Source organism: Adiantum capillus-veneris, chromosome 10 (genome assembly GCF_014529385.1).
Source record: "Adiantum capillus-veneris isolate H3 chromosome 10, ASM1452938v2, whole genome shotgun sequence".
NCBI classification, from domain to species: domain Eukaryota; kingdom Viridiplantae; phylum Streptophyta; class Polypodiopsida; order Polypodiales; family Pteridaceae; genus Adiantum; species Adiantum capillus-veneris.
In genome coordinates, this window is record NC_140940.1 from 134,423,167 (window position 1) to 134,444,216 (window position 21,050).

The 21,050-nt window shown below is 45.0% G+C and overlaps 1 protein-coding gene and 1 pseudogene across 1 annotated transcript in view; both read right to left on the bottom strand.

The window, feature by feature from the left end:
* Positions 1 to 439: 439 nt before the first annotated feature.
* The window catches only part of DPE2 (disproportionating enzyme 2), a 40,033-nt gene continuing 19,422 nt past the window's right edge, over positions 440 to 21,050 (bottom strand). The window contains exons 9-22 of the mRNA XM_086522062.1: positions 4,143 to 4,262; positions 3,958 to 4,059; positions 3,762 to 3,845; positions 3,235 to 3,477; positions 3,020 to 3,145; positions 2,846 to 2,920; positions 2,653 to 2,724; positions 2,376 to 2,477; positions 2,198 to 2,295; positions 1,933 to 2,092; positions 1,672 to 1,770; positions 1,382 to 1,579; positions 1,207 to 1,300; positions 440 to 1,081 (exon numbers count right to left, since the gene is read on the bottom strand). Of these exons, the coding sequence (XP_086378188.1) occupies positions 768 to 1,081; positions 1,207 to 1,300; positions 1,382 to 1,579; positions 1,672 to 1,770; positions 1,933 to 2,092; positions 2,198 to 2,295; positions 2,376 to 2,477; positions 2,653 to 2,724; positions 2,846 to 2,920; positions 3,020 to 3,145; positions 3,235 to 3,477; positions 3,762 to 3,845; positions 3,958 to 4,059; positions 4,143 to 4,262 (1,887 nt within the window). The 3' untranslated portion in view covers positions 440 to 767. The remainder of the gene's footprint in view (positions 1,082 to 1,206; positions 1,301 to 1,381; positions 1,580 to 1,671; positions 1,771 to 1,932; positions 2,093 to 2,197; positions 2,296 to 2,375; positions 2,478 to 2,652; positions 2,725 to 2,845; positions 2,921 to 3,019; positions 3,146 to 3,234; positions 3,478 to 3,761; positions 3,846 to 3,957; positions 4,060 to 4,142; positions 4,263 to 21,050) is intronic.
* Positions 12,998 to 14,524, bottom strand: LOC147449700 (uncharacterized; annotated as a pseudogene).

Here is a 21,050-nt window from a genome sequence, read left to right on the forward strand (position 1 = left end):
CGTAAGATGAAGCAAATGGCCCCCAATGACAAGTCAAATATTAGAAAATGTTCCTAAGATCATCACAAAGGTTCTCCATTGTACACAAGCTGAAATCTCCTCAACATACACCCACCCCCTCTTTCAGTGCCTAAAGAGAAAAAACCTACGACATGGGCATTCAAGAGACATTAGCGAGTATTGATAGAAAGTTGATGGTTTGCAAAAAAAAGTTGAAGACCAATCTACTCTATAGGCCTCAAGAGCTTGAGCAGCATGGAAGAAGAGCAAATCTGCCATGTAACCTGAGGCCCTTTAATGTGTTTCCACATGACAAAAGCGGTAGTGTGCACTTCACTTTTCACAAGACAAAAGCATTAGTGTGCACTCCAAGATGAGTGAATTTACAAAAGAGTGTCCTAATTGCATTGATATGAATTGCTCATCTTCCATGACAAGGTAGCCGGAAAGGTAGCCAGAACTGTTACCACTCACGATTATGACGTCATGAATCTCCGATAATACAACAAGACCATATACAGGATGTAATGCATCAGCAGCCACTAAACTCATTACTAGAGGACCAGCTCAAAAGTATAGACATCCAAGGATGTCACTTGACTTGTCCTTGGACTCCTTTTTATACTCGGGAGGTATGATGCGGTCCTCGGTGCCAATACAAATGGTGTCGTTTCTCCTGGTCTCTCTTCACCCACTTAACTTTTTTGTTAGCTTTAAACTTCAGTTTGTACAAGTTTAGTAATCATGTGTGCCACTTGTTAGTACTCTTATGTCCGGCACTTGTTTGGATTGAACTCTAGCCCATTTTCATTGTCCATGAAAATTGGAGGTTTTGTGTGATGCTGCCCATTTATGGTTTTTGAAGGTTCCAAATCCTTTATAGCACCCGGTTTGTGTCCATTGCTGAGCCGATTCTTCACGAACTCTGCTTCTTCTCCACCACTGTGGTGGTTCCCATTTTCCACCCTCAAAGTTATGTCCGACCTTGATGGTGTGCACCGGCCACCAATCTCCACCAGCTCAGTGACCTCACTTAGAAGCTCCATATCATCAAGAAGAGTCTCCAATGTAACATGTAATCCTACAAACCATCAAAAGGGCTTCAAAACCAGATTAGGGATATAATAGCTGCTTCCAAATGATCAATCCCATAATTATGTGTCCACTTCACTAAACAAGAAAACCCAATATCATGTGTCCACGTACTGAATCGCCAGTAGTGCTTTGGATTGGTAGGATCATTGATGGCCTCTTCCTTGGCAGGCCGCTGGGCATAGACCTCCTTCAGAGCTAAAATATCCTGGAATCCCACAAAGTACCGACACCTTAGGTGAGCATGGTTCAACGACATACCTTTTCTAAACATGCAATCAGACTTTACCTGTATAGGGAAGATAGCCCACATTGAAGGTGCTTCCATATGCTGCTGCAGAATAGCACGCACGACAAACGTTTCACATTTAGCTGGTGGCTGCTCACCATAAAAGAGTACATTCTGGTAAAATCTTGTCCGTCGAGTCTCATCCTCTTCCCACCAAGCTCGCAGAGTAGAACTATCATGGCATGAAGGGGCACAAACCTGCAAAACAGCCAATTCAGAACCTCTACAGCTGTGCGACCGACCCAACTTTTGCTCACCAAACCCAACTTTTGGCCTTCCAATGCACTGACCGTTGCGTATTCATAGTCAGCTGGCAAAGCAAACTCTATCCCAGGCGTACTAGGCATTCTTTGAATCCTCAGACCAACTAAACCGAGATCATGCAATACCTGCCAGTGGCACATCAAAGCAGTTAGAGAGTTGTGCTACAATGTGTGTCCAAACGCTCAATGTTAGAGAAAGTGCTTCACTATCTCCATTACTCAAAAGCCTCCTGATTGGAACAAAACCCATCTCACTACTACATGGAAGAAATCACAGGACCCACTCACAGGCTGTACACATGCAGGAATAAGGCCAAGATCCTCTCCACAAGCAAACATGTTTGATGAGTTTAGCAACGCAGGTAAAGTTTTCATGGCATTTTCCTGCCACAGCCCTTCCTGCCGCTGGAAGTAATAATCATGATAGAGACCGCGAAGCACGTGCTGGCTGCAAAGACAAACGGGTTTGTTTTACTAGCCGAAAGCAAGCAACATATGTCATCTCTCAAATAGGTTTGCAAAGCATGTATTTAACAAAGAATATATATCATACCTGCCCTCATCCAGCTCACGAAAACTAGCTGTTTGATCAAGGTTGAACCGAGGATAGAACTTCTTTGAGTCCTCGGGGTCTCGTATCAAAACTACTTCCTGACAAAAAGAACATGTTGCATGAGATGCCAGCTGGCAAAACAAAATTCCTGTAAAGGGTCCTAAAGTAAAAAGTGTACCTGAAGTAGATCAATTAATCTATTCTTCATAGAAGGGTATGCTCCCTCCATCGACTCTAAGGCTTTGACTAACTTCTTTTCTGTGTTGAATTCCTCTTTAAACTGTAAAAAATAGTCTTTAATGAGCATAACAACATTCTGTTTAGCCTTCCTATCCACCCTTCTGTATAGAAAGCCAAAACCTGATAAAAACACTCTTGTTCGCAGCCAGCAATCAACATAAAAGCTGAAACTGCATCTGTGCTTGTTATATACACATAGTAGGACGAGAAACTACCTCGTAAAATAGATGCTCATATTCGTTGAGAAATCTGTCAGTCACCTCATTGCAGCTTTCTCCAAATTTCTCCTGTAAAATATACCTTAAATGTGAAAACATTCTTCAACGAGGCAACTTATGCACATGGATACTAAGTAGGAGCCACCTAATTTGTATCAATGAAATTCACACAGAAATCCCTTATCCTGACCTGTAATATATGATAGCGTATATAAGGTTTGCTTAACCTGTCGAAGTCCCAGATACCATCTCTTTCAAGCTCCTCCTGTGGACAATGTTGCACCAACATTAAGACTACAAAAACTCATGTAAACCCAGTAAACGGCCGAGTTTGTTAACGAGCAAGTAGATGTGTGAGGAAAACCTGACTAAGAGGAATCGAAGGTCTAAATTTGCCCATGAGACCCGTGGCAGCATGGTCTGGTAATTCCCATATTCGAAAAAAACCCAGTACATGATCTATTCTGTAAGCACTAAAATACTTTGCCATCTGTAGGATAAATGTTAAGGCAATAAAAAATGTAAGTATCTTCTGACAGCATAAGGGTACTGCAAAAATCTTTAAATACAAAAGTGCACCTGTGTCAGCCGTGCTCGCCACCAACCATAGTTGTCCTTGGACATTTCCTCCCAATTGTAGGTAGGAAACCCCCAATTTTGCCCATTCTTGTCGAAGTAATCTGGTGGTGCACCTGTTGACGTATTCATTCGAAAGAGTGTGGGATACATCCATGTATCCACACTGTTGCGATCAACCCCAATAGGGAGATCTCCTTTAAGGACTACTCCATTTGATCTGGCATAATTAGCTGCCTCAAATAACTGCATTCATGCAAGGGTCTCAGTAAAACATGTATTTATGTCTACTCCAAAATTAAATTTCCGATGAGAACTGAATATGCTAGCCCTAGGATAAAGAATAATCACCAAGGACAACAATATGGAGTCACATACAACTAAGCATACAGCTAGACCAATTGGAAACGGTAGATTGTATCTCATTCTATTAGAGTAAGTGCAGGAGAGAGACCTGGCAGTGCAAGACACTCTATAGCTATGACAAATTCTGTTTTAGAAACTTCACAGGATCTAGCATTCTGGCATACCTGTAGGTTTAAATGATATTGTAAATAGTAATTGAAAGCGATCGAGCCATAATGGTCAGTGGTTGGTCCCACCAGCTTGTTCAGCTGAAAATAGGAAGCATAATTGCAGCTTCAGCAATAAAAAAAACATTATAAGGGGGAAAAAGCGCGGGGAAGGGGAGGGCAGTTGCAAAGAGTAAAGTTAAAACTACAGCACCTTTTCTTGAGAAAACTTCGAGTAAACACCCCACTGAGAATGGTCAGATGTACCAAAAAAATCTCTAAGATAACAAAAAGCCGCATATGGTTTTAGCCAATCCTGTAATAATTACATAAAATGTGACTTCAGAAATTCGATCGCATGGCTGAACCTTCTTCTAAGAAAGTGGAAACCAAAAATACCTCATTTTCTTGAAAGAACCTTCTGTAATCAGAAGAATTGAGAACCTCGTCCTTCTCCAGCTTGAAGACCTTTTTTGCAATCGAAAGCTTGATTGCCATTGTAGCATCATAATCCACATCCTGTCCAAAATGCAGTATAGAGGGTAAGAAATTACCAGTTCAAGGCAGAATAAAGCAGCTCACCTTGAAATCAAGTATGATATCAACATGTAGTGAAATTATGAAATGGCATTCAGCAAGTATAACAGCATGAGTTAACCTTGAATATATGCCCTTTTTTATTTTGAGGATTCGACTATTAGTTGACCAAACACTCAAAAGGCTACAAACACATTCCTACAAACGGTAAGGGGACACTGGGAGACTCAGACATGATACAGAGTAAAATACAAAAATGAGGGCTAAATTTTGCATTGAGAGGTTGGAAGAACCCACAATTGGCCCATCACAAACGGGAGCGCATAGCAATATAGAATTTACTCTGATAAATAGAAGCCAGAGGGTATAGAGAGAAATAGGGAAAGCGAGAGAGATGGAGAGTGAGAAGATCGACACAGTACTAGGGACCAGAAGATAAGTAGGGTCCCCCCCCCCCCCCCCGCCCCGGTAATAGTATCTTTATTACTGAGGAGAAGTCTATACAAGCACTTGAACCGAACGTATTACCACATTCGTTCTAGAATAAGACTTGATGGTTCCCGGAAGCCAAGGCTTCCTATTCCTAGGGCAAAACCCTATTCCAAGGAACTTCCGTTCCTTATTCCAAGTCCTCAAGAACCAAGGTTCTCGCCTCTGGATCTCACCTTCCACACTCAGGGCATGGCATCCCTGCAACTCTTTTCCAACTTTGTTACCAAAGTCCCTTCTTGCAGAACAACTCTGCTTTCCCGGACACGAAGTGTCACAAGATGGGCACCACATGCCAATAGAAAAGAACAGACTGAACAGACTTTTAGCACTTCAATAACAACCGAGCTGAGAGAGAGAGAGAGAGAGAGAGAGAGAGACGACACGCGACACGAAGTGGCGGAATCCCACCCCAGAGAGTATTGGCCCCAAACCTTGGCACCCCTTTCGGTATTTCTTTATATTGCTTCAACACAGTACAAGCCGGTACTCGAGACTCTGCACCTTCTCCAGAAAGCATGCCAAAGAATGAGCCCATGGCCTCATATTTAAAGACCCTAGGCCCCAAAAGCAGTTTACATGAAAAGCCTTCAAAACTCAAAAGCTTCTGGTCCAAAAGCAATGTCAAAAAGCTACCAGCATAAATCACAGAATTCCGCACAACTGCTAACGCAAAACGCAGAAATCCGTACAGCCTGCCACATCAGCACTGTTCGCGCGATTTTCAAAAATTGCCACGTCATCAGCTGCAGGTCCTACTTTATTTTAATTTTTTATGTCACTTGGGGCCCCATCGGACGAGGTCCGATAAGTTGGTAGGACTTCTTCTTCTTCTGTTGCTTGTTCTTCTTAGGGTTTAGGCCCCTCGGCCGGCATCTGCAAGTTGGCTCCATTCTTCAAGGCTTGACACATAGCAGCAATTTGTGACATCCCCCCTTCTTGAAAGAAAGTAATCGTCCGCGATTATAGCATATCTGCAGAACAATTCAAGTTAGCTTAAAAATTTTCCAAGGGCTCTGCATAATTCATTAAAACTCTTGAGGTGTATACCATAAATATCGGATACTAGTCCAATAGCAGGTCTAGCCCTCTTGGTCGGAGGTGGCCCCGGGGATCTGTCTGACGTGGGAGCAGAAGGTTGCACTGGGGACGTTGAGGCTCGCTCAGTACATGTATTGAACACATGCCCTGTTTGGAAACATTCGAAGCATCGGCCTTCTTGTAACAAAGAGTCTCGTTCATGGTCTGTCAGCCGAAGCCGTTGAGGCTGGTTTTCACGGGATTCCCAAGGATTTGTTCGTTGTTGCTCGGAGTTCTGGTTAGTGGCCGGAGGTTCTTCTATGGTAAACTCCAACTTTCTTTTCATGAGCTTGTAGCCGACGGCGGCATGGTCCATAAGCTCTTGCATGGTAGAGACTTGCTTGGAGAGACAATATTCTTGCAATGGTGATGGTAGTCCAATGGTGTAGCGCTCGCACTAGTCCTCCAAGGAAATGAACTGAAAGAAGGACACCGGAAGGTACACGTCGAGAAACCTTTGGTTATAGTCGTCCATGGTTTCGGTGGCAAGCATTTTCAAGTTGCCCACTCTGCCAAAATCCGGACTTCAAACATCGAAGTCATGTAACTACGTGCAAAAACTGTCTCCAAAGCTTGCCAAGTCCTTGGAGCATGCGGTTGTGTCGCGATTGAACTCCACCATTGCATAGCATTATCTTTAAGAAATCCTGCTACCACTGTCACTCTAATTCCGCTCAGGTCAGAGGAAAGCTGAAAGGACAAACAAGTGCAAAAAAGCCTTTCATTATCTAGTTCATCTTCTTGTCGAGAGCTTTGTCCAGCTCTTTCTGCGAGTACAGTTCTGTGTGGCTTTTCCCTCCCCCCATTTCTTGATTTAGCCCCATTGTACATATGCTGGTTTTTTCATTGGGAGAGTCTCCCACCATGGTTGTTGTAGGCCTCTCTTGAAGAGGTGGTTGTAGCCCTATGGGCAGTTTCAGTAACTAATAGAAGGATCTTTTTCTCGGGAAAAAAAATGATTGAAACACAAGTGTTTTGTGCGAACTTAGTGTTTGACTTGTGAACTGCATGCTATGTGGATGTACCGTCTTGTGGGGATAGTCATGGGCATGCTTTGCTTTATTGAAATGTGAAATAATATGAATCTGATAGTAACAAGATTTAGTAGATCAAGACATCCGTGAAAAGATCGGTATGGTATGCATGTGATTGCTAAATGGTTACAATGATCAGGATTTGTCTTTGAACCTCGACAGAAATGTGATTGATCAGTGACTTATGTCTTTGTAGAAGTGTTGGATTGAGGGAGTCTGGTGTATGAGTACATAGAGTAAGTGTCTACTGAAGAAAGTTTCTGTCCTTTGGTTGTTTTGCAGGCGTAATCGAGGGCGATTACGCCTCTTTCAAGAGGCGGGGATGTCACAAATTGATGACGTGGCATGACCAACTGGAAGAGAAATGGCCAAGTGGACAAGAGAAACTGAACGGACTAACTTGAAGAACGTATGAAGCACCCACCGTGGGCCGCGAAACCCTAAAGAGAGAAGCTTGAACTCTGGAGAACACACCCGTAAAACACGTTGGCTGCTGACATAGCAAGGCTGCACGGACAACTGACCTGGCAAACTGTACGGAATTCTGATAATCGCGATGCTGCGCTAACGTGGCAAGCTGTACAAATTTCCAAATTATGCTGGTAGCTTTTGTAGATTCCAACGCTAGCTTTTCGGGACCAGAGGGGTTAGAGCTTTTGGACTGATTGCTTTTGGGGCTCTGCTTTTGGGCATCCCTTGTAAGTTTAAAAGAGCCCTTGGGCCTCTCACTCTACAGAGCATCTGGACGCAGAGTTTGAGAGCAGAGGACCCTCGGAAGTTTACCTTGATGTAATCAATAATAAAGAAATACCAAAAGGGGTGCCAGGCTTTGCAACCAATGCTCCACCGTGCCGTGTCGACTCTCTCTCTCTCTCTCTCTCTCTCTCTCTCTCTCTCTCTCTCTCTCTCTCTCTCTCTCTCTCTCTCTCTCTCTCTCTCTCTCTCTCTCTCTCTCTCTCTCTCTCTCTCTCTCTCTCTCTCTCTCTCTCTCTCTCTCTCTATATATATATATATATTAAAGATCAATGATTTTGAAGTTTCTCTTCGTGTGTTGCTATTGATTTCTCGCTTACCTTGAAGCCTTTGGTTTACGACCCACGTATGCCCCAACTCAACTTGCTCAAAAGAGGGGTGATACTCGAGCTAGCATATCACCCGTACATACGGATTCAGTGCAATAAAAGTGTACATTGTTTGACAAGTGTTAAAAGGTATAATGCTCACTTCTCTGATAGACAGAAATGGCAAAAGTATGAAATTTCATTAAGTCATTTGTATCTATGTTTTATTATCTTTTTTGCGGATACATGCAATGATAAAAGGGTGCTAATCACACTAAATTATATGTGGCATGTATATCATGCATGCAATTGAGGACATTTGCGATTTTAAGAGGGTGGTATGTCACAAGGCTGTGACAACCACCAACTTTATTTGTTGGTTTCTTTCCCTCGATTTTTATTTAATTTTTAAGACCCTCTTTTTGAAGTCACAAATGGCCGGACATTGCATGGCCAGTGTAAAATGGCCATCATTTCACCCGCAAAAGTGAAGGGGATGATTGGGCCGACCAGCACTGAAATCTGATTAGTAAAAGGTGGCTAGAATCAATTAAAGTCATTTAGGCCCCTCGTCGAGAGTTCTTATGGGTACTAGGAATTTAAACCAAAAGGGCAAAGTGGACACTTGGCAGCCTGTGGGCATTCTACAAGACACCTCATGCTAGAAGGGGTGCCCAAAATCGATCTCAACAAGGGAGGAAGCTGATTTTACACATTGATTGCAATGTGTGTGTGAGTAGTGGGTGCAAGTTCAAAGCTTTATTGAAAAGCTTGCCTTCTCTTCTGTCTTATGTAGCCCGATGATTTTGATCTCGTGTACCTCTCCACTCTTTTGAATACAAAATTATGATGCCCAACTCAAGGGCTACTCATGTCACATGACACATCCAACCCTGTGTGTCCGTGGACAAGCTACAGCATGACCAGGGTTCGGTTCAGTCAAGTCAGTCTAGAATAGGAGGTGATCTGGCACTTTTATGAGTCTGTTCGCAGACCGCGCATGTCCAGACACTTAGAATAGATGCATATCCTCTGGTTGCGCATAGCATGATCATCAGGTTTCCATCAGAACCCATTAGGAGCATTTTTATAGTACATAGACCTATTTTCCCTAATTTTGACATTTTTCACTCATTATTTTTAAGTGACTTTTGTTGGAAAGTAGATATGGCAATTTTGTTGAGTTGTATAAATAGAAACCTAGCGCTAGCACTTTCAGGCAAAAGAGGCAACAGGAACCAAGGTTCAGCAGGCACCTTCTCAACAAGACTCCCCACAGGCAGGAAGACTCAACGTTTTTCAGCCATCAACAAGATCAACCAACGTTTTTGCACTTGCAGATTCCCGACGACAGCAGAACAACAGATCAGCCTAGCGTTTTGCATTTGCAGGACAACCGGCGACAACAGGACCACAGAACCACTAGCGTTTTTGCAGAAGACCAAAAATCAGCCCTAGCGTTTCTGCATCAGCCTGACACCTCAGTGTTTTTGCAGATCTTCGCGACGGAATCAGCCCTAGACTCGGCGTTTGAGGTTCGGGGGTTCTACTGCAATAATAGATCTCACCTTCCGCAGTAGATCCTCGCCGCACGGTGATATTCATCAAGGTTTAAAGTTTCAGCCCAGAAAACACAGATTTCAGCATCTACGTTTTCAGCACGTCATCGTTGCATTGCCGTCATCGACATCGCCCCCGACATAGAGTCAGAATTCAACAGATACAAGATTTGTAGATTTCAGCTCTTAACGTTCTCAGATTTCAGCCCGTCTCGTTGTTGTCCTCATCGTCGTCGACATCATCGGCAAGTCCAAAGCATTGTAGAGATTTGTGCAATCAATAGTAGACCGCTCTCGCCATAGAGAGTGGGGCCTTCTAAGGAGGGTTTGACAACATTCTGGTGTCGTATTCTCTTCTCTCTCTATCTCTCAGTCTCAACATCTTCATTCACAGTGTTCACCACTTTGTTTGTGTTCATTGCACTCTCTCACTAAAGGAACGGAAGGCTCTCCCTTCCATAAGTAAAAGGAACCCTTGAGCACAGTTCAGAGCACTCATCTTGAGCAAAGTTCAACATTCACTTCCGCTGCACCTTACAACTCATTTGTGAGTACAATTCTGTGGATTTACGGGTGATTGCCGAGGCAAGAGCCTCTTGGACATATACCGGATTAGCTAATTGCTAATCCCAAGCACGCACATGTTGATTTAGAGAGATTTCTCGCGAAAAACCTCGTCTAAATCAACGGGCAAGTAGCCCTACATGTGAAGGAACTCAAGGACTACCTATAGGTGCGTTCGGCACGCAAAATGGAGCCCAAAACAGAGAATTAAAGCTTGATGTAATTTTTTGCAGGTTTAGGGTTTTGACCCTTTCTGATGCCTAAAGGTCCCACGAGCTTCGGGAAAAATCTTGTCTAAATCAAAGGGCAAGTAGCCTTACATGTGCAGGAACTCGAGGCTACCTACAGGTGCGTTCGACACGCAAAATGGAACCCAAAACAGAGAATTACAGCTTGCTGTAATTTTTTTAGGGTTTTGACCCTTTTTTATGCCTGCAAGTACAGTTTCTACTTTTTTGCACTCAGCTTCTTTTCTGGCTTCATTACTGTCTTGAGAGGAGAATCAACGGCCTCTCGCCATCTCGAGTGAATCTGATCAAGCAGGTTATTCTTAAAGTGATTCACGTATTTAGGATCTCACGCGCATGTAAACCTGCAATTGACGTTTGTACTCCTCTCTATCAAGATTTCCCGCCGAAAATTTGCCAAGATCTCCGTTGGTTTCTTTTGTTCCCAAGCTGAGACTCATCTTTTCTTCATCTCTCGTAGACCAAAGTTCGAAGGGATGTCATCTTTGTCAGATTCTCCACGAGAACCCATGTGTTGCTAAAAAGATCTGATCCTCCGTAGAAGAAGAGTCATTCTGAGCTCTGATACCATTGTTACTAGGCTTGGACAATCCAAGCGAGAAATCATTAGCAACAAACAAAAAAAATCTGCAAATAACTGAACTTGACTAGAGAGAGAGGAGGAGAGGAGAGTCGACACAAAGCGGCGGAGTTCCGAGCCAAGATGCACTAGCCCCAAGACTGGCACCCTTTTCAGTATTTCTTTATTATTGCTTCCAATGTTACAACTCCCCGAGGGTCCAACTCTTTCCGAGACTCTGTGTCCAAACGCTCTCTAAGAAATGGCCCTCTGGGCACTTATAAATGTATGAGGGATGCCCAAAAGCAGAGCCCCGAAAGCATCAGATCACTTGATCCTCTTCTATCAAAAGCTCGCGCGGAAAGCTGCCCAAAACAACCAACACAAATCGCCAAAATCCATAAAACCTACCACGTCATCAGTCAGTGCAATTTACAAAAATCAGCCCCCAATGTCAAGCTTTTGATATTTTGGGTTTTAGGCCCCTCGATTGGTGCTCCATAAGTCAGGTAGAGGCTAATTTTCTATTTTAGAACCCTAACCCCTTCGTTTAGGCCCCTCGGCCACACTTTTCACGTTCAATCCACTTGTCCTCTCGGCCAATTCTTTCCATTGGGCACGCCACATCATCACTTGTGACAAAATATCCGTTGCTTTCGTCTGTTCCCACATTGGGACTTAGTTTTTCTTATCTCCCCGCAAACCAAAGGTCGGAGGGGTGTCGTTTTTTTCAGGTTCTTTGCAAGAACCCATGTGTGCTACAAAATGGATCGGATCCTCCGTAGAAGAAGAATCGTTATGAGCTACTGTACAAGCTTGGACACTCCAAGCGAGAAATCAATAGCAACACACGAACAAAAACTGCAAATAATTGAACTGAAATTCAATAGAGAAGAGGAGAGTCGACAGGGAGCAGACGAGTTCTGTCCCTAGACACACTGGCTAACGCCCCTTTCAGTATTTCTTTATTATTACTTTACCAAAAAAACAGATCACGCGGTCCTCCTCTTCGAGACTCTGCCTCTAGATGCTCTTTGACGTGAGGCCCTCTGGCACTTATAATCTTACAAGGAATGCCCCAAAAGCAGACCCCCAAAAGCATCTGATCCAAAAGCTCTGACCAAAAGTCTTGCGCAAAAACTGTCATCCGTCCTACCTTGCCACGTCACCATGCTACTAGCACAAAACGCGAAACTTTCGTATAGCTACCACGTCAACAAGGTCTTAACGCATTTTACGGAAATCAATCTGCCATGCAAATTTGATGGTCTTGATCTTCTATGGTTTTAGGCCCGTCGGCCAGTGCTCATATGTTAGTAGGAGTCAGAGTTTTTAACTCTAACCCTATGATCCTCTCAGCCATACTTGCTCGGTTCAGATCTTCTTGCCCTCTCGGCTAGTTCCTTCCAGTTGAGCACGCCATGTCACCAACTTGTGAAATTACAAAGCGGCTTGCAAGCTCAAACTCGTCTTCTCCTCCATACACGTCTCCCACAATCACAAACCAACTTGCTCTCAAAGTCGATCGGCCGGAAGCCTAGAGAGAGAGAGAGAGAGAGAGAGAGAAAGAAAGAAAGATTTTTTACGTCTATTAGAAGGCCGAAATCAGCCTATGAGACAAATCAATGTACATGGGTGTGTCTTCCGTCAATCGGAAAGACAAAAGTGCTGAAAAAACTGACTGACTAACTGATAAAGCTGATACAAATCTCCATGATGAGAGTGTGAGTGTGTGGAGCGCTATCACTATGGTAGCCTATATGCAAGTGGGTAGTATACGCATGATATGCATCTGGGTGACTGACTAAACTAGCTCCATCTTGTGCTAATGGGTGGGTGTAAGATGTGGTACATGGGTGGAGCTGGAGCCAGGGCTGCTCGGATGGCTGCAGTGGGGTCGGCCATCATCTGGGCTCGTCTCTCCTCAGTGGCTCGGCGATTACGGGTCTGAATCTCCGCAATCTGGTGTCGATTAAGTCTAGGGCCAGGCAACCTGTAGCGCGGGGCAGTCTCCTAGCTCTGGAGGTCTCAGCCTCCTGAAGAGTCGCTCCTCTATGTGTGTCAGGTGGTGGGGGGGCTGGTAGATGTCGTGAGACGAAGAAGTCAGTGAGCTGGTCTATCGCCCTCCTGTCTGAGCTGTCGTGGACTCAAGAATCGCCCCAGCTGGCGTTTATCTCTGGAGTCCATGATCTCTCTAAGGGAGGCTGCCCTGTGAATAAACCCTCATATCTGCCTCTGATGTCATCATATGCTCTGCATCTGCATACAAAGTGCTCATCATCCTCTAGCTCTACTCTGCATACCCGGCATATCCGCTCCTCTCTGGGGGTGTATGATGCTCTGCCAATCTCAATCTCTAGTCGATGTGAGGAAACCCTCAGCTGGCCAATAGCTACTCTCGAGCTATGAGGCATGTAAGTATCCATGTATCGTGGTCGCTGAATGAACCCGTCTGCTAGTATGTCCAGGAACTGATCTCGGTAATGTGACCGTCTAGATGCCAGGTCGGGTGTGAGCCATGTCCGACTGGTGTACAGCTGCCATAGATCCTATCTGAGCACAGTGTTCCTCTCACTACGTGAGAGGCGGATGTGGGGTGAATCTGGGTCATACTGAAAGGGTGGTAGTCTATCCATGTCTAGACCCTGTTTGTCAAACCATGCTCTAACCTGAGTGTACCAAGCTCTGTCATACCCTGTCTCTGAGATCTGTATAGCTGCCTCAAATGCTCTACGTGTAAGTCTGTCTGCTGGGGCTCTCTCATCCTCTGAATGAAGGAGATAGTCTCGAACAGTGCCTCTACTATCATGGGAGGTGCCGCTAGCTCCGCTCTAATGATGTCATGGGGAAGTGTCAGCTTCCCGCGAAAGAATCGCGAGATCATACGTACCAGGGGCCTCTCGATCGCATTCCACTGGGTGTCTGTGAGGCCTGGGGCCCAAACTGTCGTTTCATACATCATAGCTGGTGTGACTAATGTGTCAAATAGCCACCCCTTCATACGGGGCTCCTGAAAGTGTGCCTAGTGACAGCGCCGCTCTAACATGGCCAAGCTGCGTACCCCCGTGTCAGTCTGTCTGTAGCTGCCTGTCTCATGGAGAAAGGACCAGGCAAACTCGTGAATGTGACTCCAAGGTAGACATATGAAGTGACGACCTCTATATGTCCGCTGGCGGCTGTGAATATTGTTGTAGCTCTCACCATGGGAGAGGTGTGGAAGAATGTTATAGTAAACGTCTTCAGAAGGCCAAAATGACCTATGAGACCAAACTGATATAATCTTGGTGGATCTAATCCAATGTGTGGGTACAAAAAGAAAAATGAAGTAAAGTGAAAGACTAAAATCATCATCATCAATCGCCCGAGGATACCCAGCATTGGGCGTTGTCCAAGAAAGTATTGCATCGGTCACTGAAAAGCTTCGTCAATGTCCGCCTCTGTAAATAGTCCTACTGGGCATCTCCCATGTCTGTGCTAGAATAGTCATGATCCTTTGATGGAGCCTCTGTCGATGTCGTGGTCGCCCTCGTAGACGTGGCCGTCTAGCTCTCCTGAGCTCAATGGCTCTGTCAACTAATATAATACCTCTAGTATAAGTGGCCTCTGAAGTCTGCTATGAAGCATGCTCATCTAGCTGTTGAGTCCCTGCTCTGAAGAAGTCAATAATCTCCCTTTGTGAATGTCTCCCACTACCTGATCTCCTCAAGAAACTCTTTCTGTGTCTGCGCAGCTGTAGCAAAAACAACCGGAGGCATCTCTGATCCCGATATCTCATGACTCTAGCCAACGGTCCAAAGCCCTCTCTGAATAGACAATAAAAACGGCCTCGTATTTCATAGTATACCGGACAATGACAAATGTGACGTAACTTTGTCTCTCGCTCTATATGATACAACTGGCAACTCTCCTAAATCTGCCAGTCTCAATCTCTAGCCGATGCAATGATGTGCGCATCTGACCAATAGCATATCATATCCCATAGGATAAATGAGTGCCCATATAGGCCGCTCTGATCACATATCCATCCTCTGTTAGAAGAGGATGCTCTCTATAGAAAGTCATCTTCGTGCCCAGCTCCTGCATCGGCTGTATCCATGTGCTCCTGGTATCTAGTTGAATCAAATCCTGACGTATGAGTCTAGTGATCTCTGTTCGTGTGAGAGATAGGGAGGATGCATCCAAGGAGTATTGGAACGGAGGCAGTCTATCCATATTGAAGCCATGAGACTGAAACCATGATGTCATCTGTCCATACGAGCATGTTGTGTCTCCCTGTAGCGCAAGCTGTCGGGATGACTCAAGGGCTGGCCGAGCATATCTATCTCTAGGGAGGTCCCATAAATTATGCATGAAAGATACTGATGTAATAAGGGCCTCGACCACACGAGGAGGGGCAGCTAGCTCAGCTCGAATAATCTCATGTGGCAGTGAGGCCTTAGCCCGAATCATTCGAGAGATCATAGAGACTAGAGGCCTCTCCATACATCTCCATCTGTCACAAACTGGTGACGTGGCTGCCCTGAATACACACCCCCTCCCCACATGGACAGCCCCTGGAAATGACCCGCTGAAATGCTGACGTGGCATGGCTGTACGACAGCCCCGGAAAACACGGAATTCCAGCCAGCTGTACGGACGCCCCCTTTTTACGGCAGATTTTACGACAGTTGCGTTGGCAGATTTTGGGGATTGCTTTTTCTGGCTATGCAAATGAGAGAGAGAGAGAGAGAGAGAGAGAGAGAGAGAGAGAGAGAGAGACTCTTTTGCTTTATTTTAAAAGCTTTTGATTTACCAAGCTTTTGGGGCTCTGCTTTTAGCATCCCTTGTAAAACCTTTATAAGAGTCTTTAGGCTCTCACTTCTCAAAGCATCTGGACGCAGAATCTGAGAGTGAGTCCCGACTACTCAATTGTACTTTGAAGTTGCAGATTAATACAAAAAGAAATACCAAAAGGGGCGCCAATCTTTGGGGCCAAACATCTCTAGGCACGGAACTCCGCCAGGCCAGTGTTGAATCTATTGTGAATTGTGAACTGTGAACTGTTTGAAGTGTAATCTTATGTTGTCGCGGTAGAATCTCGACTTGGAGTGTCCAAGTCAGTTACAGTGGTATCAGAGCACGGCCGATTTCTCTTCTATGAGAAATCCGATCCTTTTTACGCGGCACTTATGGCTTCAGACAGAGATCAATCGACTTCCTCTACATCCGGAGATGCGGGAAGAGATCACAACGAAGATTCACACGAGGAGTACGGCCCGCCTCGGCCTACTCAGGCGGAGATTGAAGAGATGGAGCGTTGACAATTGATCGGCAATGCAACAAAGATGATGCTAAATTTTGCGAAGGACCCGAAATTTGCAAAATATATGAGCCAGACCTCTTTCAATGAGGTGCACTCATAGACCACAGAACCACCTCTCAAACTGGCTCTCAAGAAACCTCCTACTCCTTGCACGTACACAGAGCAAGAATTAGTAGAGGTGGTTGATGCTCAAATTGCTCAGCTTTCTGACGCGCAGAACAAGCTAAAAAGCACGACAAAAAGCAGAAGAAAGGCGCTGACTTCCCAGGTTATTTGGGTCGTCAATCTACATTTGAATCGGCAAGAAAGCAGAAGAAACGTGTTTGATTTGAAGGAGTTTCTTCTTCTTCTTCTTCTTCTTCTTCTGACAGTTCTTCTAGCTCTTCTGACTAGAGCGAAGAAGACGGAAAAGGCAAAAAGAGAAGCAAAACGCAAAGCTTCGGAAAGGGCAAGAAAAAGGCAAAGAAGCCTAAATCTCGCCCCGTGGTTGACAGTTCTACAGAGGACTCGTCTTCAGATAGTTCGGACTCTAACGACATCAGCTTTTACGCAAAAGAAGAAGAATTTTTATAAAGCCAACTAGTATGACTTTCTAGAAGATAAAAGCAAGAAAGTCCAAGAGTTTAAAAAAGGTGGACAGTCAATAAAATTTGACACATTTTTTAATTATAGAGATGCTTCGAAGGCTTTGTCTTTTATACAAAAGTTTGACATAGCTTTCTCAGGAGGGCGTTACTCAGAGCACTCCAAGATTCGGAGAGCTCCCTCTTACTTCAAGGGGAATGCTCGAACTTGGTGCTCCAGCTTCTATTAAACAAGACAACACCAGTTAAATGGTTGAAATTCAAAAGGCTTTTTATTTCTTCTTGGCTAACTCAAGAGTATGAACACGACATACGAACTGCTTGGAACCATCTTCGGATGACCAAGAAGGATACAGTGGACGCTTATTGTGAGAGATTCTCGAGCTCTTTTCTACCCGCCTCTTCATTTAAGAAGATCTCATTCAAAGAGCCATTTAAGAAGATCTCATTCAAAGAGCAGATTGAGCGGTTTACCTTGGGTCTTCCTACAGAGATCCGAGATCACTGCTTAGAACAAAAGTCAACTTCCATTCAGGAGTTGATGAGTCATGCGAAACGGGGTTTTGCCATTCACTCAGGCAGTTTGACCTACCCCACACATGAAATCATGACATAAAGGACAGAACAGACTTTGAAAAATGAAAGTAGAAAGAGGAAGAGTAACCCAGAAAAGAAAGAAAATCATGCACGACCCAAGCTCACTCCTCAAGAGAGAGCTCTCTACATCAAGGAGGAAAAGTGCTTTGGATGCAGGGAAACTGGGCATATCTCCGCGAAGTGCCCTAAAAAGGCACAGAAAGAACAGAACGACAAGGACGAAGAAAGGCTTGAGAGTTCGAGGGCAGCTGAGGGACGTGGAAGAAAAGGCAAGATGAAAACAGGACTGGTTCCAGATTGCGTGGGTACCGATCCTAGCACGATGGACGAGAGTACAGAACTTTGCCGAGCTTGGGGCAAAGTAAAAGACCAAGAAGCCTTGATCTTCTTTGATGGAGGAGCCAAGGTGAACTTCATTTCGCCAGAATTGGCGGCGCGGCTTGAGATCACTCCCAATCGGATGGGACCACTTGCAGAGGCAGTTCTAGCGGCACCCGGCAGGGACGTAGCCATTACACCTGTCATTGGCAAACTTCGGTTGCATTGTCAGGGATATTTGGGGCATGAGGACTTCTACATAATGCCTTTGGAAGGTTGTGATGTCCTCTTGGGAATTCCTTGGTACCACAAGAAAAACGCCGTGGTCGACTATCGGGCGAGGAAAGCGACTTCGACTACAGAGAAGGGCAGAACCAGTGTACTCGATGTAAAACTTAAGGGCGAGTCTATCAATATTGTATTCGGCTTCGGCCATTTCAAAATTAAGAATTTCCATGAAGTTAGAAGCTTCTTGGGATTGTGTTCGTACTACATGCAGTTTATTAGAAAGTTTGCAGAGGTTGCTTCCCCTTTGCATATCTTGACACAAAAAGGAGTCCTTTTCTCGTGGGGACCCACAGAGGTGACTGCCTTTCAGACATTGAAAGAAAAATTGATTACGGGACCAGTTTTGACTTTGTCGGACTTGCAGAAGTCATCTGAAGTATATTGTGATGCTTGTGGTCGTAGTCTGGGTGCAGTCTTAATGCAAGAAGGCCATGTCATTGCTTACGAGAGCCAATTGTTCTCAAGGCCGGAATTGAGAGCACAGATTTATGAGAAAGAGATTTTGGCAGTTATCCATGCTCTTACTCAGTGGCGGCACTACATACTCAAAGCGGATTTTACTGTCTTTACAGACCATCAGAGTTTACGCTACTTCTTGTCACAGAAGCAGCTATCGGAAAAGCAGATGCGGTGGACGAACATCTTGTCACAGTTTCACTTCCAGATTGTCCATGTGCAGGGACAAAAGAATTTGGTGGCAGATGCTTTGTCTCGGAAGACGTTGGTTCTGGCTCTTTTTCCGATTCATCATAGGAGCTTCGAGGATATGGTCGACCAGTATACCACAGATACAGATTTTGTCGACATTTTCACACGGATACGGGATGGGGAGATAGTAGCGGGGTATTCCATTCGGAATGGCTACTTGATGAGGAAAACCATGTTGTGCGTTACACAGCCGTTGAGGGAAAAGGTTATGAGCGAATGCCACTGTCCACCTATTACGGGTCACCCCGGCATTGCTACCACCTTGAAAGGGGTAGAGAGATACTTCTTTTGGCCGAGACTCAAGAAGGATGTGAAGAGTTTGTGCGCAATTGCTTGGTATGCCAGAAGGTCAAGTTTGACACGCATAAAGCATAGGGATTGTTACAGCCTTTGCCTATACCCACCTGCCCCTAGGAAAGTATTGCAATGGATTTCATTTTTGATCTCCCGAGAACACAGAGTGGTCACGATGGTATCTAGACTGTTATTGACAGATTTAGCAAACACGCTCATTTCATTCCAAGGAAGAAAACAGTCAAGCCGAATCACTTAGCGAGACTGTTTGTTGCCCAGATCTTCATATTACATGGCATGCCTGAGATGATTGTCTCCGACAGGGACCCCAGATTCACGAGTTTGTTTTGTAAGGCAATTTGGGAGAACATTGGCATGCGGTTGCAGTTCTCGTTATCTTTCCACCCGCAGACTGATGGACAATCTGAGATTCCTAATCGTGTTTTTGAAGAGTGACAGAGATCCCAAGAAAGAAGGGCTTGTCCAACCTCCCCTTGTGTCTCTTTTCACTCATTGAGAGCGGACCGTGCACTTAACGGCCGGCCAATCGACGTGAGGTGGGAAAAAGCAACCTTGGTGTGAGCGCAAGGCTGCCAAGGGGTGCGCCCGCGGAAAAGAGTAGAACTCGGGTAAAGAGAAGATCCTTCTCAAACACAGATTGCAAGCGAAAGAAAACCCTCAAGAACCTCAAGAACCTCAAGACCCTCAAGAACCCAAGTTCCTCGTGAACTTAAGCACCAAAGATCATAGTGCATGGTCATCACCCGAAGCGGAATGGATACTTCGCATACAGGTGATGAGCATGAGAGAGGCGACAAAGAATTTTCTCCACAAGAGATTTTTTCGACCCTCCCCCTTCGCCATCTACGCCACAAAGTGTACCAAATCCTATGGAGGCAATGGTCAAGACAACGATGGACATGATGGCCAAACAAGAAGCGACTTGCATTGCCTTGGAACGCGAACACGACGAACGAAAAGAAAGGAGGAAGCTACAGCAAGGCGCGTGGTCTGGGTGGCCAAGCGTGAGGCTCAAAGAGAACTACACACTCAAGAATTGGTTCGACAAGTACTAGCCTCGAAGTCCGAACCAGCCAAAGATCTGGGAGTTCCTCAAGTGACGCAAGCCACAATGCTGATTCCAACAACCCAGTCACAGAGAAGTTGACTTTCAGTAAGTATGATGGTAAGATGGATGCTACGGTTATTCATTCTTGGTTGCATCAATTTAATGCTTATTTTGCGACAACTAAGAAGACAGGGAATAGCAAGGTATTGACGCCAGCTATGTACCTTGCCGGTGATGCCATCAATTGGTACCACGCATGGCAAGAGGCACAGCTAGCCGCGCACCTAGAGAAAACCGACGAACTCACGCCCCTTTCCTTCAGTTGGCTGACTTCCAAGACAAGCTCAAGGCGCGGTTTATGCCACCTCACTACCTCGCACGATTGAAGGACGATTGGCGCGCTCTCAAGCAAAATGGTATGCCAGTTATGTCTTTCTCTAATCGTGTGTTGCAGCTCGGCACTCAATTACGCAAATCATGCGGAGCGCAAGGAGGCATTTCTTTACGGATTGGACGAGTATATCAAGTATGATGTCGAGGTACTTGATCCAATCAATCTCAACAAGGCAGTAGCGATTGCTCTTGCACACGAGATGAAGCACAACAAGGGAAAGCCTAAGGAAAACAAGACTTCTCAAGGCACCCCGCTGAATTCTCAGAACACGCAGAATGGTAAGAACGGTAAGAATGGTAGTAATTCTTCTAGCCCTTCTTCCTCTAATTCCTCGGAAAAGAACTCTAACAATGAATCTAAGGGTAAAGCTAAAGCACCTGCAAAACCTAAGCTAACCCAGATGAAAAAGCTACACAAGGAATTACAGGAGAATACATCACGGCTGAAGAACAAGTGATTTATGCTAAGGAAGGTAGATGTTTTCAATGTCACGTCAAGGGTCACATTAAGAAGGCTTGTCCTAAGACAGTCCCCACCTAAAGAACAAAAGGCACCCACAGCAACCACAAGCATTATAACGCACCACGCTGAATCTTCTCATGACTCTGACACACACATTGAT